Source organism: Arachis hypogaea, chromosome 1 (assembly GCF_003086295.3).
Source record: "Arachis hypogaea cultivar Tifrunner chromosome 1, arahy.Tifrunner.gnm2.J5K5, whole genome shotgun sequence".
NCBI lineage: Eukaryota > Viridiplantae > Streptophyta > Magnoliopsida > Fabales > Fabaceae > Arachis > Arachis hypogaea.
Genome location: NC_092036.1, coordinates 109,707,373 through 109,728,806, shown reverse-complemented (window position 1 = coordinate 109,728,806; position 21,434 = coordinate 109,707,373). Strand labels below are relative to the sequence as shown.

The 21,434-nt window shown below is 34.7% G+C and overlaps 1 protein-coding gene across 1 annotated transcript; it reads right to left on the bottom strand.

Annotated features, from left to right (window-relative positions):
- Window positions 1-3,922: 3,922 nt before the first annotated feature.
- Window positions 3,923-10,313, bottom strand: LOC112709442 (uncharacterized). Its single transcript, XM_025761332.3, has 11 exons — window positions 9,811-10,313; window positions 9,025-9,174; window positions 8,574-8,741; window positions 8,302-8,454; window positions 8,032-8,184; window positions 7,727-7,891; window positions 7,442-7,612; window positions 6,880-7,063; window positions 6,374-6,581; window positions 4,980-5,241; window positions 3,923-4,365 (listed from the first exon to the last, which is right to left on the bottom strand). The coding sequence occupies exons 1-11, from the start codon at window positions 9,980-9,982 to the stop codon at window positions 4,301-4,303; spliced, it is 1,851 nt and encodes a 616-aa protein (XP_025617117.1). The 5' UTR covers window positions 9,983-10,313; the 3' UTR covers window positions 3,923-4,300.
- Between the last annotated feature and the right edge of the window lie 11,121 nt (window positions 10,314-21,434).

Here is a 21,434-nt window from a genome sequence, read left to right as displayed (position 1 = left end):
CACTAAAAAATATCTCATTACAAAATTAAAAATATAAAAATAAAAACTAATTACAAACTTAATAAAATTATAACGAATAACAGAACAATTAAATCTTTAAAATATATATTACTAAAATTATTTAACTATCACAGCCATAGAGACATCATAAACTCTACCTAACTATATATATATATATATATATATATATATATATATATATATATATATATATATATATACTATTTACTGAAAATTAAGTTTCGTTGACGCTAGCTCACGACGCATTGTCACCAATATTAATTTTTAAAATACTATTAACTAAGATGTCTAAAAATGCAAGAATATTTCTCCTTTTCAAAAAATGTGGTCCTCATCCTTACATTACAACGTGTATTGTTTATACCTAAAAATATGAATCTTCAAATATTTCATTACATATGGAACTTCGTTGATTCAAAATTTAACCAAAAATGGCTAAAACAACATGTCTATGTATATGGTTTAATTTACCCTCACTTTTTCTCTTATAATTAGTTTCGTCATTATTTATGGATATCTAATTAATGGGGTGTGCATGATACATCCATTTCAATTAGTTTATGTTATGTGCATGAATGAAGGAACATCATACACTTTGCATTCACTAACATGCATATATATCATGTCAAAGCTACACTTATATATTATATATATGGATATATGGACTAGTAACTAATAGTAATTGACATTTGAAAGTGATAGTGATATATATATAGAGACAGAGAAATTATAGGTCCTATTTAATGGAACCCCACATTCATAAAGTTAAGGATCTCACATGTGGTGTGCCAAGGAAGAACCAACTACCCTATCCCAATCTCAATCATCTCTTAAACCCATGTTCCAAGAAACATATATTATTTGTAACAAGTCATTCATTGGCACATTATTATGTGTATATATACACCTTTTTTGCAAGAGCCATGCTCACCAATAATCATCATGTGTTAGACTTGTGGAGGCACTTCAATTATATATATATTGCAATATCATAATATGTAAAAAGTCATGAGATGATGAGTGAATGAACCTAACTCTATATATATAGTTTCCAAAAAGTGAAATTAGATTGTGTAACCATGAAACAAGGGAAGGCAGAAAATTGATTTTTTTTTTTCTTGCTATTATATATTTTAATATAGGAAATTCCTATATTTTATGTCAAAACTTTGATTAGAAGTAAAGTCATGATTCTTGAATGTTGAGTCCGAGGAGGGGAAAAAAGTGGTTTGATTTTTTAATATTTTAATATCCGGTTCAAATGCTCAATGATTTGGGCACATCTCATGAACAATATATATATATATATATATATATATATATATATATATATATATATATATATATATATATATATATATATGTTGGGAAAATTATATTTTTTTTCTTAAATTTTGTTAAAAATTTAAAAATATTTTAAATTTTATTTTGTTTTAATTATGTTCCAAAAAATTTTAATTTATATCAAATATATTTCTAATAGGTAAATTTTTAAAAAATTTAAAATTAATTCAACAATAATATATGACAACTATTTTGGCATGTTTATACTAATATTTGTTCTTGTAAAATTACTGTTGAATTATCCTAAATTTTTTAAAAATTTAGTCGTGACAAGTATATTTAATACAAATAAAAAATTTAGAATAAAATTAAAACAAAATAAAATTTATAAATATTTTAAAAACTTTTAGCAACCTTCAAACCTATATATTTTAATTAGGATAATTTCTGTTTCAAACTTCATTTTTCAATTAGATTTAATTATCAGCTAATACGCGCTAACTTTTATATTTATATTAAAAGATTATGACAATTCCAACTTGGTCTTTCATTTTGCATTTTTTCTATGAAATGGCCAACTTGGATTTCTATTTCATATATATTAATTTAACGGTAATATTAAAGAGACAAAACACAATCAATTTAAATAGTCTAAACTTATTTTATTTAATATTATTTATTACAATATGTATTATAAATTTTGATAATTTTTTATTAATATTTTTTGTTTTCAAATATTTTCGTTAATTTAAACACCTTAGCAAATTATGACCTTTCAATTTCATTTATAAATCAAGATTATTATATAAACTAATAATGAGCCAAACAAAAATAAAGAAGTTAACATTAGTCAACTTTAAGATTTTAAGTTTATAATTTAGAATTTAGTATTAAAGATTTATAATTTAACATTTAAAATTTAAAAATATATAAAATAATTTTTAAAAAAATTGATTGATGTTGACTGAAAAAAATTGGTTCTCTAACATCATTGGTAAATATATTTTATTTTAAGTTTGATCTTTGAATGGTCATTCACATTTAGTATATATATATATATATATATATATATATATATATATATATATATATATATATATATATATATATATATATTTATATATTTTACTCTACATGGCCTTAGTAATTAATATATAAATTCTTTTTTTTTTTAAGAGTCATTGTCTATTATACTATGGTCATAAACACAGTGCATTTCTTTAACAAAAATAAGGAAATGATCTCTGGAGGGGGAAAAATTGTATACTGACTTACAAGACATAGATTTGCCTAATTTAAAAAATTAATTAAAAGAGAAAAAAAAGAAGAAGGAAAGAGAAATGAACAGCAATAATAATAATTCGGTGCATAGTTGGAATTAATATATATTCTTAGTGCAAGATTACATGTAATATTCTCAGCTTGATTTGAAATATTATTGAAAAGATGTTAAGACAAGTAATTATTTGGTTTATTGTGGAACCTACAAAACGACATTAAGAGTTGGCTTTGCTAGCCCAAGAATTGATATTTTGGCCATTAAAGAGAGACAATAGAAGATGGTACAAGTCACATTCTTTTGGTACCTTTCTCTTTATATGCATTTGGTATTTTCTTGATATTGCAGTTAATGCTGAAATTGACAATTATGTAATATAATGTCACTCTTTACTATACTATGATAATTAACTTAAATGGGACTTAGTACTTCTCCAATGAAATGTGTGATGACAACTTTTGAAGATTGAATAAAAGCTCAGGCAAAAAAATTAATAGTGAACATTCACTTACCAAAAATTACTGCATGTATAAGGTAAGATTTAAACCCCTAACACTTGTTTAAATAAACGAGTAAATTAACCATTCGACCAATCCAAGTTAGTTAACACTTTAAATGTTCAAATATCATAACTCATTCGAGGATCGATATGGCGGGTACCTAAATTAGGCCTGCATCTCTAGCACATGCCAAGTTGAAGAAAATTGGGGTGGTAGTTACCAACCAAATGAAATAGGTCATGAATGAGAAGACACCAAACAAAACAGAAAGGTTATCTCTTAGTTGTTGAGGGAAGAACCAAACTGAAAATGGGACCATTTTTGTTGCTTAGATAAGGTAGCCCATATCAATACATACTTTTAAGATAAGTTCATTGAGTACACTACCAAATCAACATTAGAAAAATTTTGACATTGACAAAAAAAACCTAAAAAACGCAAAACACAGAAAAAAACCCAAAAGATTAATAAGTATATTGGCGTCAAAATCTTTCGCATACTATCTTAATAGTTCCCTCTAAGTTTAATTATAAGATGGTTCCAAGAACATGGAAATGGGAAAAAATATGCATGGTTGGTACAATGTACAGTGAAAAGCACATGCAACACTCTTTTCATGGTTCGTTAGCTTTGGGGATTGCTCAACTGTCGGGGGCAACTACCACATGAGGATCGATGGTGACGGTTAGAAAGATACCGAAAAATAAAATAAAATAAACGTATGCTAATTGTAAGTAATCCTTGCTTAATTAGATATTATTTGCAACTATTATAAGAATAGGAACCGAACAAAAAAATTTTGGGAAACTATATACCTCAATATAACTGAACAAGAATATAAGAAACCAGGCTCATATAAGATGGAAACAAGAACATTAGAGTAACTAACTATTGATGCCTGCAAGAGAAAAAATAGAAGTAGTCTTCAACAAAATTTTCTTCCTTAGAGTGAATGAAGACGGGAAAGTAATAAATGGATAAATAACTCACTAAATTAAAGACTACTTTCTACCACTACCTACACCTCCTAAAGGTAAAATCATCAATTTTCAGATCAAGGGGTGTCACAGCCAATAATAGCATTTATATGTATCCCAAACAATCCAAGATGTTAGCCTATACCACCAGTTATATGAACCTCTATCACCTTGAGAACGGGGAATGTACAAATCGCCACGCAGACTAGGTCTTCATAACCATCAGCAAATAACCGAGTTCAAATTAGCTTTGCTGGTTCGCTGCATTCTTCTGTCCTTGGGTTCGTGCAATCCGCCATTACACCTGGTTATTCAGAGGAAAAGGTTATATTACGGTAGCAAACCGGCGTTTAATACAAACTTGGAAGACAGCAACCTTACTATTACCCCGAGGCGCATGAGATATAGCTAATATGCAATGAAATCCACAAAGGAAAACATAATCCGGCTTTTCATGTGTGATAAACAAACAAGTAATAAAACAGACAAAGATCCATCTTGGGTTAGATGATCTCGCTTTAACAGAAATAATTGAAATGAAGAAGGGTATTATATTTCAGTAATCCGGATGGAAAGGAACTTAAATTATGACTTCTTTCCAAGATAGAGGTCTGTTGGTCAAACATGCATTATCCAACCATTACAAGATCCAATTATTATACTATTGCTAGTTAATTATTAGTAGGTCTATTGCTTGACTTCTTTATTTTTCAGTGCCCTATTTCAATGATAAAGAAGTAAATATTTGATCGCTCTCGAATGCTTAATCTATTGATTCGGGGCAAGCCAAACAGTATAAACAGGCCTCATAAATGCGAATGGGCGAATGCAGCTGCGGGAAAAGGGGGGGGGGGGGGTTTGGGGGTTGATCTTGTTCAAAGCAAATAATCTTCCGTAACTGCTTGTTATTTTGCATACCTTGATTTGGCAGACAGACAGCAGTCTCGGCTGCAGAAGGTTTCAGAAATTCAAAGTTGCAGTTTGGTGCATCGCTTTTGTTATCATGTCTTGGAACTTCAAAATTGGAAATTGGTACACTTGTTTGGCCATCAGTTTTTGAACTTACTATGTCACTTGCTCCATCATTTTTCGCGTTTTCACCTATGGGTTGGGGTGCTTCATTCTTTCCATCATCATTTCGATTCAAAGAAACAGGTTCAGGTTCTGGGTTAGCAGAAACCTGCAGAATAGTCATGTATATACATATTAAAGAAAAAACTACAGAAAAAGTCTCCCAGTATTCCCTGCTATCTTCCAACTGTTCGCACAATTATATCTAGGAAATTCTCACAATGTCATCTTATAATGGAAAAAATGCAAGAAAAACATAATTCTTGCCAGGAATGGAAAACAATAAACCATTGTCAGTGGCACAGATATAAAATTTAAATTAACAGTAGTATGCTAATGGTTTATATGAAACAAAAAAACTATTTGTAACTAGCAGATATACAGCATCTAATAATAAAACTCAGTGGAAAAGAAAAGTCTCAAGCAATGAGTACTCTAGGTTGCATTTGGAAGGGAGACAAAGATTGAGAGATTGAGACTGGGAGATGGAGACTGAGACTAAATTAAGAGTCTATATTATGTTTGGTATAAACTACATTGGACTGAATTATGTCTCAATATTATGTTTAATTTAAGATAAATATGGAGATTGAGGGGTAGTTTGAAATTTAAAGAGTTAAATGAGGGTATTTTTAAGAAAAAATGTTATTAAAATTTCAGTCTCAGTGTCAAAAAAGTTCAGTTCCCTGTGTCCTCATTTTCTAGAAGTACTGAAGGGACTGAAATTTTGAGTCCTTGAACTGAAATTTTAGGGTGCATTTGGTTTGTATTTTCATTTTCTGTTTTCATTTCAGTGTTTTCTGTTTTTTTATTGTGAAGGAAAAAGTGAAAACAGGATTTTATTGTTTTCACTTTTTCCTTCACAAAATCTAAAAAACAGAAAACACTGAAAATGAAAACGCAAACCAAATGCACCCTTAGTTTCAGTTTCTGACCATCAAACACAATATTGAGTCTCAGTCCTCCAGTTTCAGTCTCAGTCTCTGAAAACAAACACTACCTCAGTTATGCCATTTCCAGCACCAGCAATGCAGATGGCAACTGACAAGAAAATATATCCAACACTATACAAAAAAATAAAATATAAATCAAAACATCTAAATCAACCCCCTTTCACTAAGGAAGCAAAGCCAAATCATTGGATCAATCAAAATTTTCACTCGAAAAAACATTCATGTTTAACGATCTCTGGCATACTACTCTAGAACTACATCCAACAGAGGTAAGAGAACAACTTTAACCTTATGGGTATCAGAAGTGTCAGCAGCTGTCAGGTTGCTTGATAGAAGAGCAGCAACCCCTTCAGCACGGTGTTCATGAGATTCTAAACTCTCTCCATGAACTGTTTGTCTGTTTTCTGTTTCATCTTGATTGTTCACTTTAGAAATCTTTGATTTATCAGGGTGTATACCATTTGAGATAACATCAGTTTCACCACCGGCCCTTTTCCTGCTTCGGCAGTCAAGCAAATGTTTAAATGAAACTACATAAAAATTGCTTACTTTAAATATGTTTTAATCCTCACAAATATGGGTCATTATAAATTTTGTTTTGATTTTGGTCCTAATCATTTGGATTGTGTTGAATTATGATGTTTATAATGCCTAGAAAAGATTTAGAAAGCCCTTATTATTACGAAAAACAGAAATTGCAATATTGAGGCTGAACTCCTATTCCAAATAGTAAAAATTTAAGCCAGAATACTTGTAACACATTGAAAGGAGAAAGTGAAATGAAAAAGTTATACCTGGTTGAAGTATTAGCAGCTGGGTGCAAAGACTTTGGCTTATTTGAAAACAGAACACCTCGAAGAAGCTTTCCATCAATAATAGTTTCGATAGTATAACCTTCCGAGATGGATTCAGTAACCTTGCATTCAAACATTTTCTTTCCAGGAGTGAAGCCTTGATTTACTGGGAGATTTAGTCTACCTGCATTCGTAGTACAGGATATTCAACTGTCGCAAACTAGTACTTTGAAAAGTAATTACCCAAACATATTTCCCATTCTTTTCCTCTCCTAGGTAATCAAAATCAAAACTTTTTCAGAGAGAATATCATTTTTTAGTCAACACTTAATTAATGATAGCCTACAGAAAAAGTTAATGCACACTGGTTGAAGAACCAAAACTAGTAGTTCTTAATGCCTTAGACTTATTGAACAAAGTAGCAGAAATCATTCAATGTAAGGCCAAAAATACCTCAGAGGAACTTCCTCAATCCAGTATACAATCTTTGATCGGATAAAACAAAATTAGACACTTGCAGGTCCATATATCAAAAACTTTATATGTAAGTGAAGTTACTTACTTGGCTGGCTATAATTCAACACTGTCATGAGCGGGCTAACATCAGCACCGACTCCATATCTAACCAGAACTTGATTTTGAACAGGATTGGTATTTTGCTCTTGGCATTTTAGTTTCAACTGCTTTCTTAAAGATAACTTCTCTGGTCTCTGTTCGCTTTCCCTAGCAATCCCTAAAAAAGTATGAAACATCTGACAATTGTTATATACTTAATAATTGAGAGAAATAGCAGAACCAAGATGTTAGTGGAGAAAAATCTTTACTGGCAATTATAACAAAATCGAACCTGTGTAGAGGAAATACATGTCGTCCAGGGCCTCGAGGCTTTTATTACAACCACCGATGAACACAAGAGCACCGCCCACAAATGGGTCTAAACAGTCACCGGCTACAGAAAATCGAGCAGAAGGGCCATTGGTAGTCGTTGCAACATTTGTCCAAATACCAGTATCTACACGCAATCAGAATTCAGAAATGAAAGACGATATTGTGGAATATCAACTCAACCCATTATTGACAGAGATATAATTCCACCACTTTCAGAATAAACTTAAAAACACAAAGAATGTGCATAAGCTCTATTTAACATACCAATGTCAAGCATATAGAGGTCATTGTATAGGTTTTGTGCATCCGTAAATCCGCCAAATACAAACAAGTTCTTGCCAAAAGCGACAGTAGAATGACCAGCTCGTGGAGGCAACAGTTGGCCTGATGTACTCAGCTCCCTCCAAATTAGAGTATCTAATATTGACAGAATTTCCAAAAAAAATATTACACTTTAATAGATGTGCATTTCGGACAGGCTATTAATTGAAGTATTTTAACAATTCATTGAAAAAGGATAGAGCTGATTAATACCAGTATCAAGGATGTGGACATCAGACAAGTAATAATCATGACCATCTTCACCCCCTAACACGATAATTTTGTTTTTCCAAGACGAGCAAGTATGGCTATCGCGAGGAGATGGTGGAGTGCCTGATGTTTGAGCACACTTCCATACAAATGTTTCTACAAATCGAAGATTGACAAGAAATAATCAGCCTTTTTTACATTTAGGTATTAATGGTATTAGTTGTGTAGTGAAATTATATCGATCAATAGCCGGCTGCATGATTACGGAGAATCACCTGTATTCAATATATAAAGATCATTATAGTAGACTTCAGTATTATTATCTGCAGATTTTCCACAACCACCAAAGATGAATAGCCGTTTGCCAACAACTGCAGCACTATGACCCTCCCGTGCCTCTGGCCCTTCGCCTCTTATAGTTGGAGATATCCACGTATTTGAAGCTAAAAATGATTTAACATCAGCAAGTTGAATATCAAAGTGGTAACAATCTAGTAACTAGGCATAACAGCAAAACATTGTTTTCAATTAAGCGTTAATTTCCAGCAATATCGCCAAAAAGAAAAAAATTGCAGGACCAGAATTTTACAGGTTATGCATATATGATATACCATTCAACTTCAGCCAAAAATTCATGCATTCAAATCTTGGATTTTGGAGGCAAAATGGGTATCAAGATTATGAGAGACCAACCCGTGGAGCATAAATAACAAAATGAAAACTCACAAGTGTCTAGAATATGCAAATCCTTCAACGGGTTCATGCCATCGGTACCCCCAAACACATACAGATTATCACCAATTGCAGTGCAAGTATGGCTGTCTCTAGGAGTAGGCGGGGTGCCTTTTATTGCAGGTTGGCTCCAAGTCTGTTTCACTGCAAATCAGCAAAGACAATTGAGAAAATAAAGAATGCACACATTAACCAGCCGTACCCAAGAATAATAGAACAGAATCATTGAAAAAAAAATGCAATCCATATCATATGCGCACATGCGCGCGCACATGCACACATATACTGTGACTATGTTGTATATATCAATATTTTCAGTTCCAAATCCCTCAAAACCTATAAAAATAAAACTAGACACAATTTTTTTTAGAACAAAAAGTTTAAGTGGATTCAGCAGGCAAACAAAGGTCTCACAGTGCCAAAAATGTGAACATATTTTCTATCAGCACACAACAGAGCATCAACAAACATTGAAAATCAACACAAACCTATGATACCTCTTAAAAGAAAGACCTACAACGAAAGTATAAATAAATGCAAGTAAGTATTCAAGATTTCACGAATCTAACAATCTAGCAACAAAAACGGAAACAAACAGAATCTTTGAAGAATAAACACAAAAACCATTAAAAATAAAGAATCTCATCAGAACAACACAGGGAACAACAACAAAAATTCACAAAGAATATTAAAATAAAAACAACATGATCACAGAAAGAAACAAAAAGGAACAGCATTGGAAGAAAGAAAAGAGGGGTGGCAGAGTTGAGTGGCACTCACCAGTGTCAAAGACATGAACTTGGTTGGTCTGACAGTTATCTTTGCCATAACCACCGAAGACATAGACAAGTCTGCCACCTCTAATGGCGTTGCAGGTGTGTCCCCACCTCTTCCCTGGCCCTCCTCCATCATTGCCCTCTAAAGGGTTCATCTGAACCTTTTCCCACCTCATTTTTTTTTCTTTCTATCTCTCACTCTCTTTCAATAACCGAAGGGGAAAAAATTATTACAGGGTGCGAAATTTGCAGAGAGAAAAACCGAAAACGCACCACCCCAATACAATAAAAACTTTAAAAAACGAAACTTTATCTGTTTTTTTAATTCGAGAAGCGGGGAAGAAGAGATGGGGTGGGCGAAAAAATGACTAAAATCGAATCAGAGAGAAGAGAAAGGCATGCAAAAGGGAAAAATAATAATAATAAATAATTAAAAAAGGGGTATAATTTTCATATCAGAGGGAGTGTGAAAAATAAATGGTGGTTTTGCTGATAGAGACGAAGCTTGTAAAAAAATGATATTTATTAAACTTAATTAATCACAGAAGAGAGAATCTGATCGTAGAATTGTTTATATGATACGTGGCATGTAGGTGGTCGTTGGATTCGAGGCCTTTTATTTTATTTTAGTTTGGGTTACGGACTTACGGGTATAATAAAGGGGGAAAAAAAAATAAAGAATTGATTTTGTTCCTTTTACAGTTTTACCTGCTTCTTCTCCTGCAAACTTCTCTTCTTTTTTCGTTTTTAAAGAAATCTATTCGAATTAAAAAAAAAACCAACGTATGGCAAATTTCTCTATTTTCTAGTAAAAAATAAATAATAAAAAACTATAAAAGTATATATAAATATTTTAATTTAATATGTTTTTAACTTTTTTTTACTTTTATATATATATATATATTTTTGGTGTTCTTAGCTTAAATATCTTATACTATTAATTACGTACAGTTATACCATATATACGAACTTAAATTTTTTAAATTTTGAATTTCGTTTGAAAAAGTAAAATGTAATCTCTCACTCTTAATAGTTTTTTTTATATGTTTTTTTGTTCCACTTATACAATAAACTTCGCCTATGTTACACTAGCGGTACATAGCCAGTCTCAAGCCCGGATAAAGGAAGAGGGTTGTGTTAGGTCTTCGGCAACCAACATAAAATTATAGCCGAACTCCCATGACATGAATCAAAGATATTATTGCGCTAAAGCTAGGTCGTTGCCCGGAAGCAACACGCCGTATGGCTCGAGTACGGTGTCAAAGCAAAAGCCGCTGCATCGGTGCCCGGATGTAGTGTTAAATGAGCAAGGGTTCTCGCGTTTTCGTGAACGGACGAGGGTAAATAAGCTAGTTCACAAAGTAAAAGGTAAAGGTCGAAACGACAGAAGGTTGAGATTTGGGACATGGAACATAGGCACTCTAACAGGAAAGTCCATGGAGGTGGTAGACACAATGACAAGGAGGAAGATTAACATTATGTGCCTACAAGAAACGAAATGGGTTGGTGCAAAGGCTAGAGAGTTTGATACTTCTGGTTTCAAACTTTGGTATACAGGAAAAGTGAAGAATAGGAATGGGGTTGGAATAATTGTGGATAAGCAGTGGAAGAAGGACGTAGTGGATGTTAAGAGGGTGGGAGATCGGATCATCTCTATCAAACTTGTGGTGGAGGGAGGTACTTTCCATGTGATTAGCGCCTATGCACCGCAAGTGGGTTCAGACGAACAATACAAGATTAGGTTTTGGGAGGATCTAGAGAGTTTGGTTCAAGGCATACCTTTGGGAGACAAGATTTTCTTAGGAGGAGATTTAAATGGCCATGTTGGGAAAGAAGTGACTGGATATGGGAGTATTCACGGAGGCCATGGTTTCGGGGTGATCAATGCCGAGGGTAAAACTATTTTGGACTTTTCCTCAACCTTTGATCTTCTCATCGCAAATACATGTTTTAAAAAGAGAGACGAACATCTTATAACCTATAAGAGTGGCATGACAAGCTCTCAAATCGACTTCTTCTTGTTGAGGAGAGTCGACCGAAAATTTTGCATTAACTGTAAAATTATTCCGGGAGAGAGTTTGACAACACAACATAGGGTGCTCGTCATGGATTTTCGCGTTGAGCAGAAGTTGAGGAAAAGACATCATACGAAGAACCCAAGGACGAGGTGGTGGCAGATGAAAGGTGAGGAACAATAAAGCTTCCTAAGACGGGTAGGAGAAGAGGCAAAGTGGGATGGGAATGGAAGCGCGGAAGAGATGTGGAGGGAGATGGCAAAAGTTATTAGAAGAACAGCGAAAGAAAGTTTTGGTGAATCTAAAGGAATAGGACCAAGAGACAAGGAGTCCTGGTGGTGGAATGCGAGTATACAAGAAAAGATAAAGATAAAAAGGGAATGCTTTAAAGAGTGGTCTTTATGCCGCAATGCAGATAACTGGAAAAAATATAAGGCGGCTAAGAAAGAGACAAAAGTGGCTGTAAGTGAAGCAAGAACAAGAGCATATGAGGGTCTCTACCAGTCTTTGGGCACGAAAGAAGGAGAAAAAGGTATATATAGAATCGCAAAGAGCCGGGAAAGAAGAACGAGAGATTTGGATCAGGTTAAGTGCATAAAGGATAAGGATGGAGAGGTATTGGCTCAAGAGGAGAAGATTAATGAAAGGTGGAAGAGCTACTTCTACGAGTTATTTAATAAGGGATAGAAGACTCTTCCGAGCCTTGGTCGATTATGTACAAGGGAAGAAGATCAAAACTTTGACTACTATCGAAGGATTCGAGACTTCGAGGTAAAAGAAGCTCTAAAGCAGATGAAAAATGGCAGGGCAGTAGGACCTGATAATATCCCGATTGAGGTTTGGAAGGGTCTTGGAGAAAAAGGCATCAACTGGTTAACCAAGCTTTTTAATGAGATTTTAGGGTCAAAGAAGATGCCTGATGAGTGGAGAAAGAGCACATTGGTACCTATCTACAAGAATAAGGAGGATATACAAAGTTGCGGAAACTATCGAGGGATTAAGCTTATGAGTCATACTATGAAGTTATGGGAAAGGGTGATAGAACGGAGGTTGAGAAAAGAAACACAAGTAACAGAGAACCAATTTGGATTTATGCCAGGCAGATCTACCACTGAAGCGATATACCTATTAAGAAGGATGATGGAGAGGTATCGTAGTAATAAAAAGGATCTACATATGGTGTTTATTGATTTGGAAAAAGCGTATGATGGGGTACCAAGGGAGGTCTTATGGAAGGTTTTAGAAAAGAGGAGAGTAAGGATCACATATATTCGGGCAATTAAAGACATGTATGATGGGGCCACAACTAGTGTGAAGACTCAAGGTGGTGCGACAGAGGAATTTCCTATTGGTATAGGATTACACCAGGGATCATCCTTAAGTCCATACCTTTTCACATTAGTCTTGGAAGTACTCACAGAGCACATCCAAGAGCCTGTGCCATGGTGCATGCTTTTTGCCGATGATATCGTCCTTATGGGAGAGTCAAGAGAAGACCTAAATAAGAAGTTGGAGTTATGGAGAGAAGCTTTAGAAGTGTATGGTCTGCGCATAAGCCGTAGCAAGACGGAATATATGGAATGTAAGTTCAGTCTGAGAAGGGAAAACCCCAATATAGAGGTGAAGATTGGAGAAAACATCCTACGAAAAGTTAAAAGTTTTAAGTATCTTGGGTGCATCATACAGGATAATGGAGAAATTGAACATGATGTAAATAATAGGATCCAAGCAGGTTGGTCAAAATGGCGGAGTGCATCTGGTTTTATATGCGACAAAAAAGTGCCTTTAAAACTTAAAGGTAAATTCTATCGCACCGCTATAAGACCGGCTATGATGTATGGTACGGAGTGTTGGGCGGCTAAAGGGGAGCACGAACATAAGCTGAGTGTGGCAGAGATGAAGATGTTGAGATGGATGAGTGGTCATACGCGATTGGATAAAATAAGGAATGAAGATATAAGGGAGAGAGTTGGAGTAGCACCCATTGTGGAAAAGATGGTTGAATCGCGTCTCATGTGGTTTGGACATGTGAGAAGAAGACCGATAGAACATCCAGTCAGGAGGGTGGATGAGATGGAAGATGGACAAAGGGAGAAAGGCAGAGGAAGACCTAAGAAGACCATCCATGAGGTGGTCAAACGAGATCTACATTTAAACGGTCTCTCTGTAGACATGATACATGATAGAGCACAATGGCGTCGTTTGATTCATGTAGCCGACCCCACTTAGTGGGACAAGGCTTTGTTGTTGTTGTTGTTGTTGTTCCACTTATACAATAAATGGTAAGAGATCACACTTTACTCTCTAAAATACAATTCAAAATTTAGAGGATCCAAATCTTACGTATACAAATCTTTTTAGCATCCAAATCCAATCAAGTTGGCCCAAATTCAACAAAAACTAACTTCACAATACAAAACATGTAAACATATGCTCGTACAAACTGTTCATTAGCGCGAACATTAATATGAAAAATGTTTCGTCTCTCTTGATCAAAACTGAAACAAAAAAATTTCAAATGACGCTCAAAATTTCTCAAAAATCTCTCAAAATCTTTTCGAAAATGAAGAAAATTTTCGAAATTACATTCCAAATTTTCACCAAAAAACACAAAAAGAGAAGACGAAACATTATTCAAGCTACTCAGAAACTGATCGTCCATGTTTTTTTTCACTTTTCTCTTTTGCAAATTCGATAGCAAAACACTAATAGTCATATTTCTTTTTATTTAGTAGATTCATTTTGTGTTCTCACGATAAAGTAGATATTATTGTTCTCATTATACTGTTTATTTTGCAATAACTGTGCTAAGTCGATGTAAGAATACTGTGGTAGTACTTCTCGTATCGTTTAACCTATATTGCATCTGTTTCAGGAATTTGAATGTGTTTTTGTGCATGTTTGAGTGATTTGCATCTTTTGAATTGAATTTTTGTGTAGTAATCAATGAGAACATTTGGTGTATTTTGTCTGAATTGATGTGCAATTGATGTTGTTATCCTGGATTTGGTGTAACAAGGTCATAGAATGTTGTTGTAGTACTTCTGGTGTCATTTTGTGCATGTTTAAAAATGATGGATGTGTTTTTCTTCATGTTTGAGCAATATGAATGTTTTGAACTGAGTTTTTGTGTAGTAATAAATAATTACTTTTAGTGCATTTTGACTGATTTACGGTGTAATTAGTTTTTTTTCTCCTGGATTTGGTGTAATCAGACCATAGAAAGTTGCTATCGTGATTATGTCGTCATTTTGTGCATGTTTGAGTGATTTTTATGTGTTTTTGTGCATGTTTGAGTGATTTGCATCTTTTAAACTGAGTTTGTGGCAAATAATCAACATGTGATTTCGGTTCATTTTGACTAAATTGAGGTGCAATTAGTGCTTTTGTCCTGAATTTGGTGTAATTAGGCCATAGAATATTGTTGTAGTACTTCTGGTTTCATATTGTGCATAGTTAACTGATTTTCATGAGTTAAATATTGTGTTGTTATCTATTAATATAATTCTACTTTATTCTTTACAAAAAAAAAATGATAATAAAAAAATTGCTAAGAAGAGCACCACAAAAAAGAAGACATTAGTATATTAAAACAACTTAATTATTGTTGTATGAATATAGTTATCTAAAAATTTTTATTTATTTATAGAAAACTCATGATTTGAGGTATTCAACAAGATTCATATCTGAAATATTCAGCAAGATGAGTGATAAAAGAAAGTTATTGTCGAAGAATTGGGATTTGGTGCGATGAAACATATTTCAAGATTGAATGTGACCCATAAACTGTTAAGAGAACTGGACAATTATTTTGATTTATATAATAACTCCCTGGACAAATGGTACGGGGGAATCAAGATCACCCCTGACAAGATAAGGGATGTCCTTTGTAATACCCTACCACACAGAGTCTTACGCTTAAGTCGTAAAGCAGAGATGGCAAGGTATTACGACCTCTAAAAGTAAAATACATACATAAATATAGTTGAAAGAATTCATATCTAAGGGCTTGAAGAATAAGCTAAACAAAAGCAAAAACAGGAAATCATGTAACACTCGTAAAGATATGCGTAAACTGGATAAACGAGATAAAAAGGGAAGATAACACATGCACGCACGCACGCACGCACGCGCGCGCGCCATGCGCGCACAGACACACACACACACACACACATATATTGGAGTTCCAAAAATACAGATATCAAGCTCCAAACTCAACTTGCGAAGTTAAGGCCGATCGGAGTATACACACACACACACACACACACACACACACACACACACACACACAATCCAAAGATATTCCAAAACATAACTAAAACACCTGTTTCTCCAAAAGCAACCTCTAAGAGGACAAAATATAAAATATACATGCGGAGATTTTATATACATATATATAGAGACTAAAACAAAATATAACAACCCAAAAGACAGTTCTTAGCTTGTAAAGAGGGTCTCTAGACGCTCAACGAGGTGCCTCTCGACCTGCATCTGAAAAATAACAAAAATATGTATGGAATGAGAATCGAGAGTTCTCAGCATGGTAAAGGTTTCTGGCATAGTTAATATAAAAGGTCCCAAAAAAGTCAGAGGCATTCCTAGAACTCCGACACTCAGATTTCAGCTTAAAGATCCAATAAACCAGAAATTAAGTAAGTTATCTAATGTATTCAAGTTTTAAATCTAAATTTAACCTAACACTTCATTTTCTGTCTCCTCCAATCCTCCGAATCACCGGTAGAACAACCCCCTCACACTTTCGTCAAGAGGGATCTCTCAGAAAACATACACATACAATTCAAGCAAGAAAAATACAGATAGAGGTGCAATTACAGCAAGTAAAACAAGTAGCAGATAAGTAAAGTTAAGCAATTAAACAAACCAAAACAATGCACACTCAAGCAAAACATACAAATGCACATGATGTATGCCTATCCTATGCCTGACGAGTCTCATCTGTCGGTTATATAGCCAACCCGACATGTCCTGGTAGCTAACCATTGGACAGTCCCTCTGTGCGCCTATCCCCAGGCTCAAAAATATCTAGGAGAAAACACCAAACTCAATATATATATATATATATATATATATATATATATATATATATATATATATATATATATATATATATATAAAACCTTTGATTAACCTTTTTTTTATGGCGCGAGGTAAGGCTTAGGATAATTAGGGTGTTACACTTGATCCCTCTATAGTTTCCACAACTTTGTATATCCCCTGTATTCTTGTAGATAGGTACCAAGGTGCTATTTCTCCACTCATTGGACATCTTCTTTGACTTTAAAATCTCGTTAAAAAGCTTGATTAACCAATTGATGCCTTTTTCTCCAAGGTCCTTCTAAAACTCAATCGGGATATTATCAGTTCCTACTGCCCTGCTATTTTTCATCTGCTTTAGAGCCTCTTTTACCTCAAAGTCTCGAATCCGTCAATAGTAGTGAAAGTTTTTATCTTCTTCCCTTGTGCATAACCGACCAAAGCTCAGAAGAGTCTGATGTCCTTCATTAAATAATTCGTGGAAGTAGCATCCTTATCCTTTATGCACTTAACCTGATCCAAATCTCTCGTTTTTCTTTCACGGCTCTTTACGATTCTATATGTACCTTTTTCTCTTTCTTTCGTGCCCAAAGACTAGTAGAGACCCTCATATGCTCTTGTTCTTGTTTCACTTACAGCTACTTTTGTCTCTTTCTTAGCCGCCTTATATTTTTTCCAATTATCTACATTGCAACATAAAGACCACTCTTTAAAGCACTCCATTTTCATCTTTATCTTTTCTTATACACTCGCATTCCACCACCAGGACTCCTTGTCTCTGGGTCCTATCCCTTTAGATTCACCATAATTTTTTTTTGTTGTTCTTCTAATAACTTCTACAATTTCTCTCCACATCTCTTCCACGCTTCCATTCCCATCCCACTTTGCCTCATCTCCTACCCGTTTTAGGAAGCTTCTTTGTTCCTCACCTTTCATCTGCTACCACCTCATCCTTGGGTTCTTCGTATAATGTCTTTTCCTCAATTTTTGCTCAACGTGAAAATTCATGACGAACATCCTATGCTGTGTTGTTAAACTCTCTCTCGAGATAATTTTACAATTAATGCAAAATTTCCAGTTGACTCTCCTCAACAAGAAGTCGATTTGAGAGCTTGTCATGCCACTCTTATAGGTTATACGATGTTCGTCTCTCTTTTTAAAACATGTATTTGTGATGAGAAGGTCAAAGGTTGAGAAAAAGTCCAAAATAGATTTACCCTCGGCATTGATTACTCCGAAATCATGGCCTCCATGAATACTTCCATACCCAATCACTTCTCTTCCAACATGGCCATTTAAATCTCCTCATAAGAAAATCTTGTCTCTCAAAGGTATGTTGATAAACCCCGATTTTGTGGTTTATTTTGTGCTTATTTTGGGAGATTTTATCACATTTTCTCACATTTATTCAATGAAATAGCATGGTTTTGCAATTCTCCCTTGATTTGTGCTTAAATATAAAAACATGCTTTTTAGGCCCTAAAATAGCTAAATTTAATTCACTTTAATTCCATTCGATGCCTTGATATGTTTGTTGAGTGATCTCAGGTTCATAAGGCAAGTATTGGATGGAAGAAGTGAGGAGAAAAGCATGCAAAGTGGGAGGACTCATGAAGAAATGAAGGAACCGTAAAGCTGTCAAGCCTGACCTCTTCGCACTCAATTGACCATAACTTGAGCTACAGAGGTCCAAATGAGGCGGTTCCAGTTGCGTTAGAAAGCTAACATCTGCGGCTTCAAAATGATATAAAATTTGCCATGGTTTCCTGACGCATAGAGGTGCGCACGCGCACTATACGCGTGCGCACTGATGGAGCAGCGTGGGTCCATTTTGGGCAACTCGTTGGGGGCGATTTCTAGCGCATTTTGGGCCCAATCCAACTCATTTCTGATGCTATTGAACCCAAGGATTGAAGGGGGAATGAACCAAGTAGCCATATTTTAGTTTTCATCATGTTTTAGGGAGAATTCTAGAGAGAGAGGCTCTCTCCTCTCTCTAGATTTTGGGGGTAGTTTTAGTTAATTCTTCTTGGATCCAAGTTATAATTCTTGTTTTGATTTAGTTCTTCCTTTTAATTTCTTGTTATTACATATCTATTCTTCTAGTTTTACTTGTCAATTCCTTTATTTTGCCATTTTTTATGTTTATGAACAATTGTTGATCTTAATTTTCTTTAATGCAATTTTATGATTCCATGTTCTTTTATGTTAATCTTGCTCACTATTATTGATTTCTTGCTATTGATAGTTATGGGTTTCATTTAATTTTTGCATTTTGTTATGTTTACTTTCTTGCACACTAGGTATTTGATGAAATATTTTCTCTAGTTTTTGAGTAGTTCTCTTTACTCTTGGCCTAGGTGGAGTAATTAGTGACGCTTGAGTTATCTAATTCCTTTGATTGATTGACAATTGGAAGTTGCTAATTGATTTGGATACCACTAACATTAGTCTTTCCCTTGGGAGTTGGCTAGGACTTGTGGAATCAAGTTGATTCATCCACTTGACTTTCCTCCATGGTTAGAGGTTAACTAAGTAGTAGCAATGGATAATTTGTGATCACAATTAAGGAGGATAACTAGGCTAGGACTTCTAGTTCTCATATCTAGCCAAGAGCTTTGTTAGTTGTTAGTTTATTTTCATTACTATTTACATTCCATGTCTCTTATCCCAAAAACCCCAAAATATACTTCATAGCCAATAATTGAGCACTTCATTGTAATTCCTTGTGAGATTACCCAGAGTCTAAATACTTCGATTAATTTTTATTGGGGTTTGTACATGTGACAACTCAATATTTTTTATGTGAGAATTGTTTGTTGGTTTGGAGCTATGCTTACAATGAAGTAATTCTTTCTATAAGAAGAAAATCTAGACCATTGAGCAAATCTCGTTCATCAAAATGGCGCCGTTGCCGGGGATTGCAATGGTGTTATATTGTTGGCTATTGTATATATGTGAATATTGTAAATAGCTTACTTTTTGGATTGCTTGTTAGTTTTTGCTAGTCTTAGTGTTTTGTTTCATTATTTCTTATTAGTTTTTTTTCTTATTTTCTCTTGCTACCATGAATTCTCACTTTGGCTATGAGTGTAATTACAACTATGTTGTAAGAGATGGAATTTACAATGACAACATGCATCAAGGATTTGGAGATCAAAGGTGGGAGGAGCCTCAAGCTTATGGACAACCTTCTTGGCAACAACCTCCCCTGGCTTCCAATGGGTATAATTCAAATCTTGATGCATACCAGTCTAATATATGTGATGACCCTTATTGTGATTGTCAACCACAATCATCATATGCATATGAACCCCCTCCTCAATATAGCCCTTCACCATACTCACAAGCCTCATACCACCATTCACCTCCGTATGATCCTAACCCATATCTACCAAGAAGTGCAACAAGAGGAGGAGGTAGAGGATATTGAACCAAAGGAAGTAGTGGTTGGCACCTTAGGATATGTTGAGTACATAGAGAAATCACAAATTGAAGAGCCTTCTTTCATGGAATTTGAAGTTGATGTTGAGGAGGAGAGTGCACAACCTCCCAAGCACAATGTGATTGAAGAATTGGAAGAAGTGACCCAAGAAATAGGTCCTCCTATTTATAATGATTCTGCATCAACATATGATCCTTTTGAGCTTGAAGAATCCTTCCCCACTATGCTCGGAATTGATGATGAGGTAGATTTTACTAAACCTCCTATCTATGATTTGAGTGATGGGGAAGAGATTGAAAGCATTGGTGAAGAAGAATGGGAACTTGAGGAAGCTTGGCAAGGGGTGAAGCTTGAAGAACCTTGCCAAGTGGTGGAAGCCTTTAGAAGAGGATGGACGGGAGTGGAACATGCTTTATCAAGACCGTTGGGAACCCCTCCACCCAAGTTGTCATCCAATCCTTCGTTTGAGTGGGCAAAACTTCTAACTCTTAACTTTGTAATGCCACTTGAATATGGTTTACTTGAGACGGATGGCCAACTTAGGGCGCTTTGTGGAATTAAGCGTAAGAGGAGGATGTTTAGTGGTTGGTGTTGTAAATTTAGGCTCATTATGGTTGAAGCTTCAAGGAGCAAGGGTTGGACTAGTGCTCAATTTGATGGGTCTAGGAGGATAGTTTGGTGCTTCTATGAGAATTCATCTCTCTTGCCACCCGGAGAAAATCACCATGATCAACTCAAGGACGGGTGTGAAAACAAAGTGTGAGATCCCGGATCACACAAGGAGAATCAACTTTGGGAGCCCATGGTTTGTGAAGAACTCCATCAAGGCTTGGAGTTATTAACTTTAGATGATGAAGCACAATGGAGACCCAAGCATTGGTGGATGTTCAATGATGGATTCAAGCACAAGCCACCTTGATGGAAGCTCCCCATAAGTCCAACTTAAGGACAATAAACAAAAGTGCTAGGTGGGAGACACCCCACCATGGTAACATCTTTCCCTTTTTCTCTTTTGTATATATGGTAAATTAGTTTGAATTCATGTTTTGTTTAGTTAGTTTAGTTTATTTGGGAGCAATTGTTTTGAAGTGTTAGCATCATGTAGTGTAGTTT